Below are 13,918 nucleotides of genomic sequence, written 5' to 3'. Positions count from 1 at the left end.
AAATATTATTTTTACATAAACTTGACAACGTAACTAAAAAATATAGCATTTGAGAAAAGCAGGGGCTATCTACCTACGATTTAGAGACCACTCACTTGTTGTAACTAGTTTCAGTATACTGATTCCACTGGATTTTTTCGGACACAATTTTCAGACAGAAAACTTTCTTTACGTTCGGACAGGAAAAACGCATTGAAGCAATAGCGACCGACTGTTACTTCTGTAAACTAAAAAGTAGATTGAAGTGCCATCTATCAGAAACAATAGAAAGTAGAATGAAAAATGACATGTATCAGAGATGACCAGCTCTACAATTTCTTTACAGAAGGTGGTGCAAAGTATCACCCATGGTGCAAAGTATACCCACTTTACGGTATATTAAAAAAAAATAAACAATACCTTTTCTTCAAAATACAAAAACAACACTTTCTACCCTGTAGCTGGTAAATATTAAGTCAAAAGTATGCCGCTTTTGCTGGGATAAAGTACATTTTTTGGGCATCCCGAAAATATACACAACTGAAAATTGTCGATTTTTGATTTATGACGTTCTTGAAAGGAGTGAGCAATATGTGTACTACTTTCAAAATTAACGCCTCTTTTCAAAATCCGGCGGATGCAATTTTATAAAATTTTGAAATAAATACTCTATCGGAATGCCAATTGCGGGTTTTATCGTTTAAAATATTTATATACTTGGAAACCCTGCTAAAAAATACTTAAAAACGGCGTTGTATTTCGAATTCCCCTATATTCATGGAATTAGCCTTCTGACCCATATCGGCCAATCAGAGAGCGGAGATAGGTCAAAAATTAAGTTGACGTCATTATCGGTTTGTGTCTCGTGTTTTTTTTTTTTAAATACTGAAAGAAATAAAAAAAAATGAGAAAATTCTCCATTTCATTATATTTTATCTAAAGATAGACAAATCTTTTAAACATAAATGTTACCCGGAGAATTTTACATTTTTTGTAAAATCGACTAACACGGATCTGGTGGATTTCGAAAGAAGGCGACACATCAAACATCAATTTTCAGTTTTACATGTTTTCGGAATGCCTAGAAAATGTACTATATCCCAGCAAAAGCGGCATATTTTTAACTTAATATTTACCCGCTACAGGGCAGAAAGTGTGGTTTTTGCATTTTGAAGAAAAGGTATTGTTTTATTATTTTTTTATATACAAAATATTATTCAAATGGAGAAAAAACCTTCAGATTTTACCTAAAAAGATCTGTTGCACAGTAAAAAGTTCAAAAAGTGGCTTGATATTTATTTTTAATACATTGTATTTTATTTATAAACTTTAAAAATGTTCTCCTGAAAAATCAAGTTTTTTTTATTTATGACGTGTCTTGAAAGGATATGACTTTTGTGGAAAAACATGATGATCTAAATAAAAATATATTCCCATGAGAACATTCATAGTCGTCGAAACTACATAGTTGTGTTTAAATTAATAAACACAAAAAGTGATATTAAACGAGACTTTAAATATTAAACTCGGATTATTCATATTTTAATAAAGTCTGCACTGTAAATTAAATATTAAAAGTTCTACAAAGTTGGATATGAAAATTCGCAGAGCATTCTTCATAATACTACATCAGGGAGTTATTAATCAACATTGCAGTACATTTTAATACCATAATGCGTTTCGAATGATAAAGTTTCATAGAACTAACTCCCCCTGAACATTTTGCAGATGAAAGCTTTAAAGTATTAACTCATTCCTAGTATCTGGCTACACGACGCTGTAATACCAAAACACCGTAATCATATACGCACACAAAATAACTCCTATAATTGGAGATAATCCAGATTTGCGAACAAGTATATGGGGACATACACAAAATGTTGTAAAATAAATTAACTGATCAAATTGTGAGCTATAAAAATAAAAATGAAAATGATATTATCTGGCGTTTCTCATGTTTGTGATTAAAATCCAGGATTCGGACCTCACATACTAATAAAAGAGTTTCTGCTCAATAAAATGCTTCTTTTAATCTCACCAATAGATGTCTTTAGTGACGTTTTAGTGATTCAAGAACAATGTTTCGAAATTGGTTCGTATATATTGAACTTGAGTTGTGCGGTTGTCAATGATGGGTACATATTTACATATTTAAACAGGGCTTTTTTTAAACAAAAAAGGTCCCGCAAATCATGTCAAGCTTTTGACCATTTTGACGAATTATATAAATATAGATTGTTATTAGTCTGATTGATTTTGTTAATTATAATAGAAAGAAAAATATCCATGAAAAAATGTGCCACTACTTTTTTTGAGATATGAGATTAAGTTTAACAAGACTGAAAAACAGATAAGAACGTATTATATCAAACGAGAAATGTCAGGGCAAAAAGCACGAAAAGGTACAGTAAATAGACATATTTCATACAAAAAATAAGGTAAGAAGCAAGTTTAAAGGAAAAAAGAGGGAACATAACTAATCACCAACACAAATATCTTTCAATTAAACATTTTTTCAGTTAATTCATTTTGGATCACTGACTAGGTTATATTTTACATATGTCAGGGAGCTGGTTTTTTTAGGAATTTATTATTAATAATCTTATATTTTTTGTTAATTAAAAATTGTATATTTATAAAATAAATCAACAAGGCTACAGCTATGTTAGCAAGCCTCAGAAACTCGGTGTGGAGGAACCAACACGTGAGAATAGAAAGTAAAATGAAGATATACAAAAAAATGTTTTCGACCGATGGCCAATTATGGGATTGAAGCAAGAGCATATTCTAGAACAAAATCTCGACTTCGAACCTCCGAGATGAATACTCCCCGATCTATAACCGGAAACACATTGCGAGACCGAGTAAGAAACACCACAAAAATCCGGAGCATGTGTAAGACGGAGGATATCGTGAGGTGGGGACGACAACGAAAGCGATACTAGAATGAGCATGTTAACGGAATGTTACAAGACAGACTTCCACGTATCGCCCTTCAAGGAAACCCTGAAGGACGCAGACTCCCAGGCAGATCTCCAAAAAGATGGAAAGACAGCTGGGAGTCAACATCCCAAGAGCGACAGGCGGAGGCACAAACAGATCCTTAGGATCTACAAAAATAATAAGAAGAAGAATATATTTTCAGGATTTCTACGTTATTGTTGTTGATTGTGTTGTAGTTAAAATGTAAGCAAACTCTGAAATTTTTATTTATTTATTAACCATAATTCTTATTCTATGATTCTTGTTTTTAATATCGTCATATATTTCTTTGAGATGTTACACACTGCGTTCTGAATTACGATGCAATTTGCAGGATCATAATATTATGTGGATACAGCATATTTGAAAGGCAGTGCAAAGTGACATTACAGAGTGGGTTCAGAATCAACCACATGTATGTTGTGTTAATGCAAATATCGCGTTCGAATAGTACTTATATTACTAGCGACTGATGACAAAATTGAAATATTTTTTCAATACTGTAATAATTAGTCAATGAATGGCTGATGTGAACTCATATGAAAATAAAATAACTTGTCAAATTATAAGCTGACACAAAAAACACCTTGCATACAGATAGCACGACGAAATTTAACCCATTATTGTATTTTTTGACATCTCAACATAGATGAAGAAGAATTTGGAAGTCTGGGCATTTACGGGGCTTACTGCCGTCAAAGGCTGGTTTAAATGATCACTTTACACAAGTGTAACATAAACCAATTCTACCAATTTAAATGATGTGAAATAACTCCTTTAATTGGAGACAATCCAGATTTGTGTATTTGGACACACTCAAAATGATGTTACCCCATTATAGTTTCAAGTGAGTGATATTGATCTAAATTGAAGTTAGGGGAGGGCGAGGGTTTGTAGTAGAGGTGAGTCTTGTATACTAAGTAGGTATTAATCAATTTAGATGTTGCCAAGCCAGAATTTAATGTCACCAAGGGTGAGATCTGTCGCTCCTGTACATCCCTAACTTCAGACTGCTCCAAATAATACAATCAATTTAATTGGATATAATATAAACAAGACACCCTACTACAAATTACTATAGGACCTCGATATAACATATCAGAAGGGTTTTAAAATCAGTATATCGAGTATTTTGTTATGTTGACAATATCTTGAGTGTGTCTTAATCTTTGTTTACGAGTTTGGGCATGTCTTTGCCTAAAGAAGATATTATTTTACATTTTAACATAGATGAAGAAAAATATTGAAGATTTTAATCATACAACTTCTGAAATTTTAGCTGTGTATCATGGGTATAATGGTGAATGTTCTGTTAATACATTGGACATTAACAACATTTTGAGTGTGTGCAAATACTTGTTCACGAATCTGGATTATATCCAATTATAGGAGTTATTTTTCATATTATTTTTTGACGTCTCATCAAAGATGAAGACGAATATGGAAATGAATATGAATACGTGTGTAAAGTGTTTACTAAAACCAGCTTATGACGGTCGTTAATGCACCCCGTAAATGCCCAGACTTCCATATTCTCCTACATTTTTGATGAGATGTCAAAAAATAATACGTGAAAAAGAAGATTTTATGTCTTACTAATTGATTTGGCAGTCACTTCATGGTAAAATCTATCTATTTTGAATGTAAGTTTTACTTACAACATTTAGAGTGTGTCCAAATACTTGTTCACAAAATCTGGATTATCTCCAATTAATTGGAGATAATCCAGATTTTGTGAACAAGTGTTTAGACACACTCAAAATGTTGTAAATAAATTATGTGGTCAAATTATAAGCTTAATAATAAAAATGAAAATGGTATTTTGTGGCGTTTCTCATGTGTGTGATTATAATCCAGGATTCGGATCTCACATACTAATATAAGAGTTTCTGCTTAATGAAAAGCTTTTTTACATCTCACCAATAGATGTCTTTAGTGAAGTTCTGTGATTCAAGAACAAGGTTTCTAAATTGGTTCAAATATATAGAACTTCCAAGAATTTCAGTAGTGTGGTTGTCAATAATGGGTGGAATTGGTGAATGTTACACGTGTGTAAGGTGATCACTTAAACCAGCCTATGACGGTCGTCAGCCCCGTAAATGCCCAGACTTCCATATTCTTCTTCTTCATCTTTAATGAGATGTCCAAAAATTATAAGTTTTACTTAGTAAATACTTACACCTGTGGTAAAATCTATCCATTTTTCGTAAATATTGGTATTTACTTAGATTTTATTTGTGTATAAAAAACGATTGTTATTTCATTTCATATGAAAATAACATCGTATTTTAAAACATATAACATACAAACATGTATATCTGTTATATGATACAAGAGTAGTGCTTCTTTTAAAACGCGATCAACATTTTTTTACAAGTACATTTTGTATTTATGTTCTTGGAAGAGTCTCGCATGAATGATTTATTCTTCAGGAAATTTGACTAGTCTTTCGACTGTCTTTTGTAATTTGACATAGAATTAGATTACGAACTTCTGACGAATAGCGTTACGTTTCGAGATACATACTTGGGATCCGGATCGATGATCTTAACCTTTTAAATGTTCAAACAAAGTTTTAAATTATCTCTTTTCTTTAAGCACATAAATTGTTATAAAGATAGCCCGTTTTCTTAGTGCCGTGGAACAGTGGTTCCCAATCGCTGGGTCGCGGATTGGTATGGGCCCTGATAGGTGCAAGATCACCAGTCGCTGTTTTCAAAAGAGTTCGAGTGCTGCTTCTCAAACATAAAAATAGAACCCATTCGGGGATCCATAATAAATGATCTAAAAAAATACTTTATGGAAAGATATACATGTAGTCTTTAGTCATATTTTCTTTATTTTGCTTTTACTTTTTTTTTACTTTCTCATTTTTTATATTTTCTCATTTGTTTGTTTTAAATATGCTTCTTACCTCACGTTTTTCTCATTTATTTCTATTAAATATGCTTCTTATGCCTATTTATTATACCTGTTTATTGTTTTTATATTTTCACATGTCGCTCACTCCTTTCATGAACGTCATAAATCAAAATACTTGATTTTTCAGGAGAACGTTTTTAATGTTAAAGAATATAATAAAATGTATTAAAAATAAATATTAAGTCACTTATTGAACTTTTTACTGTACAACAGATCTTTTTAGGTAAAACCTGAAGTTTTTTTCCATTTGAAAAATATTTAGTTTATTTCAAAAAATAATTAAACAATACCTTTTCTTCAAAATGCAAAAACAACATTTTATGCCCTGTAGCTGGTAAATATCAAGTTAACAATATGCCTCTTTTGCTGGGATATAGTACATTTTCTAGGCATTCCGAAAACATGCACAACTGAAAAATGACGAATTTTGATTTATGACGTTCATGAAAGGAGTGAGCGATGTATTAGTTTTAGGATTAAGGTTAACAAGACTGGAACACAAATAATAAAGAAACAAAAAATATTTTTTTAAATAACCAAAACTAATACATGGAAATATGTAAAAACAATAAAAAGGATTAATAAATAGGCATAAGAAGCATATTTAAAAGAAATAAATTAAATAAATTACCCAACGTCGACCGGTTCTTGGCGATAAAAAGTTTGGGGACCACTGTCGTGGTAGACATACGGTAAGATCTTTAAACCTGATTGTTTAAACTAGCGAACTTATTCAGTTACAAATTCCAATTAATTATAATTTATATCAAAATTCAAAGTCACGCGGAAATTTGATATGCGTTTCTGCCGCTTGTCTATATATAAGATTAGAGCTTTTCCATCACATATTAGTCGAGTGTTATATTACAACATTTTGAGTGTGTCCAAATACTTGTTCACAAATCTGGATTTTCTCCACTTACGAATTATTTTTTTGACGTCTCAAGATGGATGAAGAAGAATATGGTAGTCTGGGTATTTACAAGGCTTATGACCTGTCATGGGATGGTTCAGTGACTTTCAACATTCATGATTGACAACCACACTACTCAAATTTTTGGAAAACCCCGGTTTCTGCATCTTTATCGAGATGAATCAAGTATTTCAAATACTTGAAAGAGATAAGGTCAGGAGTTGGAATAATTGGTTAGTATGCATGAGTAGATGTATGAATTTGGAAGAGACGTAGGTATATTGTATGCAAAGACAGATTGGGGTGGCGTTCTCTTTTTTCTGCTTATCCCAGCGGGGAAGTGGCGTGATGATTAGTTTGTTATTTAATGTTTCGGTAGCTTAAAAGCCGTATAGGACTTATAAAAGGGAAGAAAGGAATGTAAGGCTGAATAAGGGATAAATGAAAATATTAAGAGTTCTTCAAGTTGGCATGGACATGTGGAGCGAATGGATAGCGAGAGAATGACTTGGCCTGATCAGATCAATCAGAACCTAAAATCCGGTGGTGTTAAAAGTCTGCGTAATCAAAGGGCACGTATGACTAGATGAATGGATGTGAAGGAAGCGAGAAGTGTATGTCAGGACAGAAGAGTTAGGCATTCTATCCTCTCTGCCTACCCTTAAGGGGAAACGTCATTTTGTTAGTAGTAGTATGTAGTAGTAGACTTATAAAAGCCTTCCGCTTAAAGTATCAAAAAACGTTTTAACATATTTTGTTGTTGTAATCTGTAATCTGATTATTTTTTTACAGTAATTTCGGATCAAAATTTGTCGTCAACATGACTGTACTCGTAAGTTTTTAGTATCCCATAAACAATTTCAATAAAAATACCTCCGTAACGCGCTTATGTTTAAAATTACAAAGAGAATACTCGACGTAAAAACGTCACCATCTTTCGGATTTTAATATCGTCGTTACGAAAAACTCAATAAACTTTACGATATTTTGCTTCCTTACAAGAACGACACAAATATTACCCTCTCGCGTATAGAACTAGTTAAGGGTGTACTATCAAATAAACAATCCAGGCCGTGCCAAAAGCCAGACGTATTGTATGCCCACATTTTTTAAATTTTAATTTTTTTAATTAATTAATTTTTTTAAAATTGAAAAAATATTATGAAAATTTTTTTTCAATTAATTTCTTTCAATAACCAATTTTTTTTACAAACACCATATTTTTATTTCTAATAAAACTAATTTTTTCAATACAAATACGATGTTTTACCCAAAATATTCAATTACGTGAAATGTTACCTGGGTTTAAAGAAAACTTTGTTCTGGGCTATCGATTACTTCGCATTAATAACTCATGTATAATTTAAAAGTTGTCCAGTTCAAAAAAAAAACAAAACAGAAGCAATGAAAAATTTAAAAAAGGTTACCTTACAAAAACGTCTTACTTTACCTAATAATAAAGAAAAACAACAACAAAAAATATAAAATTTCGTCATTTGTGGAAGAATTTCTAATATGTTATAATAATTCTTGCCGAATGGCAACTAGCGAGCTCGGTTTAGTTGTTTTTCTTATGTAACCTAAACAAGTCGAAACACACATGCAGTGCGTTCTACGATACATGCGCTATCCGCGAACACTGTTCGTTCAAAAGCATTAAATGGTTTAAACGGAAATACATGAAGGGAAGGATACGTTGTTAAATAAATATAACTAAAATCACTCACCTAGAAATCCAGGAATCGCTCCTAGAGGCATCACGAACAAGCTGACCAAAAGATCAGCTATGGCCAGCGAGAGCAAGAAGTAGTTGGTCACATTCTGCAGTCGTCTGTCGAGGCAGACTGCCAGGCAGACCAAGATGTTCCCAAGACCTCCAGCAAGGATGAAAACAATCACGAACAAGAAGCTCCAATCGTATTCCAAAACGTGAGAATCGACAGTCGAATTGTGGCTTCCCCAAACACACTGCACTTTGTCCATAGAACTCACAGACCCACTTTCACTGTCAACGTACTCCAGATCGTCTCTGAGCCTATAACTCTGATTTAAGTACTGAAATCCACTCGTGAAGCACTCAAGATGCTTTGTAAGCTTATCAGACGTTCTTGAGAGAAAGCATGTTTCACCAGGATCCAGAGGGACCCTCAACCAAAGCGTTCGCAACGCGGATTCAAAAACCATACCAGTGAACGAAAGATCAAAGCTATCCAGGCAGTTTGAAATGTTCCAGTTGGAAGAGCAAGAGTTGCAATTGTAAAACGTGTCATTCTGGACATCCACGTTGAGATCACAGGAATAAGAAGGATATGCTATTGTACTACTGAGGCTCCGGTTTTCTGCGGCGTCTGGTAGGCAGTCTAATCCTGCTCCAGCCAAGGAGCAAGATCGAAGCCTACCAGATAGAAGCCTGCAGGCGAAACCAGGGAAGGAAGAATTGTCGAAAAAGTACTCCCCGAACGACATGACGTTTACTCTCACACCGTGTGTAATTTCAGCATTTCAGGATTTCACCATTTCAGCGTTTCAGTAACATTGTGAAAAAACGACCACCGCTTCAACGCCACGTGATTTTTGGCAGCACATAATTTTTACACGGAGTTTACATTATCTTACTCAAAACTTTTTAAGCCGTGATGTTCAAATTTTCCAAACTTCCTCGATTGTTAGTAAAAATTTTGGCTTATAGAATTTCCGACGAGGGGCGTTGTCTCAATTTCATTTTTCCTGAAACAAAGAGAAATTTTTAAGTTAATATTGTTATACAGTTAATATCCAGCAGCCGGTGAAAGGTACCCTTTATATTAATACAATCAATCACTGTAGTTTTTTGGGTGCTTCGGAAAAAAAACTTTACTTGAAGACGGTAATATCGGAGAAAAATAAGTTTTTCGCTTGTTTTGGCATTAAATTGAAACATATACCACCACCGATATTCGGAGTTGAAACTATCTTATAATTTATTATAAATATAAAAAAAAATAACAAGGAACTTATACCAATATTTTGAGTCTGTCCAAATTTTCGTTCACATATCTTGTTTTTATCCACATATAATTTTATAAATATTGATACCTCATTGAAGATGAAGAAGAATATGAAAGACTAAGTATTTACAGGGTTTACAATCTGTTATTGGGTGGCTTAAATGATCACTTAATATACGTATAACATTCACCATTCTATCCATGATAGACAACATTCAAATGTTTTGGAAGTTTTATATATATCACATGATTTCTTGGCAGCGGCAAGTTTTAAGTTTATTTAGTAGAGACCTAAAAAATGCATGTATAATTATTTCTGAAGTATTTTACATAACAAGAGATGCCTGAAATATGATCGTGAATTGTTTTTAAACTTATAATTTTAGCCGTTATTTCAAAATGTAAATAGTCAGACTTCCCTTTATATATATATATATATATATATATATATATATATATATATATATATATATATATATATATATATATATATATATATATATATATATATATATATATATATATATATATATATATATATATATATATATATATATATATATATATATATATATATATATATATTTATATATATATATATATATATATATATATATATATATATATATATATATATATATATATATATATATATATATATATATATATATATATATATATTTATATATATATATATATATATATATATATAAATATATATATATTTATATATATATATATATATATATATATATATATATATATATATATATATATATTTATATATAAATAAATATATTTATATATATATATTTATATATATAAATATATATATATATATATATATATATATATATATATATATATATATATATATATATATATATATATATATATATATATATATATATATATATATATATATATATATATATATATATATATATATGTATATAAATATATATATATATATATATATATATATATATATTTATATATATATATATATATATATATATATATTTCTATCTATCTATCTGATTCTGAAAGTTCAGAATATTATATTTTTTCTATCTGATGTCTTTTGTTTTATTTAGCGCGACGCATGCGACATCTGGTGGTAGATCTGTTTTATGTAGGTACTATATGTAAGTACCTAATAAAATGTATTGGTAGGTACCAAACGGAATCATAATACTGCCGCAGTATTTGATTTTCCATTAATGTACTGCCTAATTGTGATTAATTATATTTATTATATTTACGCCTAAATTATCAAGGATTTTCTCTGCGACTTCCTTAATTTGTTTTCCAATAAAAACGTTTTCTTTTGTGAAAGCTTAAATCAAAAGTCTACACAGGGATAGTGAACCAGTTGAATGTAAACAAATGTCTTGGAAAATGACTAAAGTAGTATTTTTTACTCTTTGACATTTCGCTCACTCCTTTTAAGAACGTCATAAATCAAAAATCGTCAATTTTCACTTGTGCATGTTTTCGGAATGCCCAGAAAATGTACTATATCCCAGCAAAAGAGGCATATTTTTAACTTAATATTTACCTGCTACAGGGCAGAAAATGTTGTTTGTGCATTTTGAAGAAAATGTATTGTTTAATTATTTTTATAAATAAATTAAATATTTTTCAAATGTAGAAAAAACCTTCAGGTTTTACCAAAAAAGATCAGTTGCACAGTAAAAAGTTCAATAATTGGCTTGATATTTATTTTTAATACATTGTGTTATATTTTTAAACTTTAAAATCGTTCTCCTGAAAAATCAAGTATTTTGATTTATGACGTTCTTGAAAGGAGTGGGCGATTTATGCATCTCCTCATACATATTTGCCGATTATTGCGAGTCCTGACTTTACCACTTTCGAGTATTTAGAATCTTCATCATGTTAAGTTTTTCTCAGTATTGTTCTGTTTCTATTATATTATCAACCACATTTACCCCATGAATTTCTATTACTATTCTATCATCACTTATTCAATTAACATAATAAAATAAATATTCCTCTGCTCCTTTTTCGATCATATTTTTTTTACCATTCTTTCCTCACTCATTCATTTCACATGTTAGAACCATCTCAACACACCTTTCTCAATTTTACGATCAGATTTTATGTTAAGAATCTCCTTAAAATTCATCGTTTACTGTGTGTCATACCACCATTTTGAGAGGTATAACACAAAGTGAACGATGAATGATGAGGACAGTGTTTTATTATCATAACAAAAAATTAGCAATGCTTTTTACAAACAAAATATAATTGTCAACTATTAATCACATATTAAAAAGGTTTGCTACCCATGTTAATACAAATAAACATCAATAAACACAAACCTGAAGCGATTTCGCGGTGGGAATTTCGGCGATAAAAGAATATAAGAAAATTGATCGAATACCGTTCTTGATTTGGTGAAAATTGTTTCAAACCTGCCGACCGTTCCCACCCCTCGTCGCCTCTTGCCACCTTAAGGCCTTATTATCCATCTTTAGGGGATGAAATATCAGGGGTGAGTTTCAAATAAGTTTTCAGAAAGTTTTTCGTCTGTGACTGGATTATTTTAATTTTTAATATTATATTTAGTAACTTAAAAGTAGTCTACAGGTTGGAAGTAGTCGTGAAATTTTCATTATTTTATTAATTAAAGGTGTTTGTGCGGAATAATAGTAATTTGGCGGGCTTATTGCAAAGAAGCAATATCTTCCGAACAACCAATAATTAACTGGTGATATTGTTCAAAAGTTTGAATCTTATAGAGATGTATATATTCTGTTTATTACAAACGTTGTTATTTTTGTGGCATGGTAATATAACACTCTCCTTATCATTCATCTTTTTATAATTAGAAGACAAGTGAAGTTTGTACATAAGTATGAAAAATAAAATGATTAATAATAATTTTCGAATAATCACTGTATGAATGAAGAAATAATTACAATATTTTGTGAATATTTAAATCATTGTTAACTTTGTGGTATTGTTATACAACACTCATATCATTCATAGTTCAGTTTTTGTGTAATACCACTTAAAAACACTACTTTATGATAATGAATGACTTGACGTGAAAATTCATTACATAACAGTCATGAAGTAGTGTTTTTAAGTAGTATACATATTATAAGCAATGTTAATTTTGGTGTATGGTAATAATACACTCTCTTTATCATTCATCGTTTACTTTGTGTAAGTAATATCACTTAAAAATTACTACTTCACGACAGTGAAAAGCGTGGCATGACAATTCATTACAAGCCAGTCATGAAATGATATTTTTAAGTAGTATTACACATTATGTTCAAAACATTGTTAACTTTGCGGTGTTGTAATATTACACTCTACTTATCATTCATCATATTGTGTAATACCAATTAAAAACAATATTTCATAAAAATACCATGACAATGAATTTGTAACGTTTTGACTGTGTCTAAATACTTGTTAACAAATCTGAATAAAAAACTTCCACAAAAATTTTTGTGGAAGTTTTTGGGAAGGGAATGATATTAATTATGAGTATTTTAATATTTTTAATGTTTTAGAATTTAATAAACCCTGATGATGACAAGGTTCTTGTCGAAACCGGTAGGTTAAAGTGTATTTATAATAAAAAAGTGGTTAAAACAAAGTTTTTTTTTTTTTTGACATCTCATCAAAGATGAAGAAGAATATGGAAGTCTGGGCATTTACGGGGCTTACGACCGTCATAGGCTAGTTTAAGTGATCACTTTACACACGTGTAACATTCACCAATTCTACCCATTATTGACAACCACACTACTCAAATTCTTGGAAGTTCTATATATATGAACCAATTTAGAAACCTTGTCCATGAATCACTAGAACTTCACTAGAGACATCTATTGGTGAGATGTATATATAATATAACTCCTGTAATTGGAGATAATCCAGATTTTGTGAACAAGTATTTGGACACACTCAAAATGTTGTAAAACAAAGTTGTTTAATTATAGGAGTTATTTTTCATATTATTAAATGACTTGACAATGAATGACGTGGCATGACAATTACAAAAACATTACTTCATGACAAGTACGACAGTCATGAAGTAATGTTTTTAAGTAGTTTTACACAATATATTAAAGCATTGCTTACTTCGAGG

The 13,918-nt window shown here is 30.7% G+C and overlaps 1 protein-coding gene across 1 annotated transcript in view; it reads right to left on the bottom strand.

Annotated features, from left to right (window-relative positions):
* LOC148304790 (5-hydroxytryptamine receptor 2C-like) overlaps positions 1-9,304 on the bottom strand; it is a 110,627-nt gene extending 101,323 nt beyond the window's left edge. The window contains exon 1 of the mRNA XM_088267681.1: positions 8,524-9,304. Coding sequence (XP_088123807.1) covers positions 8,524-9,262 — 739 coding nt within the window. The 5' untranslated portion in view covers positions 9,263-9,304. The remainder of the gene's footprint in view (positions 1-8,523) is intronic.
* Positions 9,305-13,918: the final 4,614 nt, after the last annotated feature.

Source organism: Brachycentrus maculatus, unplaced genomic scaffold (assembly GCF_059751285.1).
Source record: "Brachycentrus maculatus isolate JH-2025_06_01 unplaced genomic scaffold, ASM5975128v1 h1tg000303l, whole genome shotgun sequence".
NCBI lineage: Eukaryota > Metazoa > Arthropoda > Insecta > Trichoptera > Brachycentridae > Brachycentrus > Brachycentrus maculatus.
This window is presented reverse-complemented; position numbering and strand designations above follow the sequence as displayed.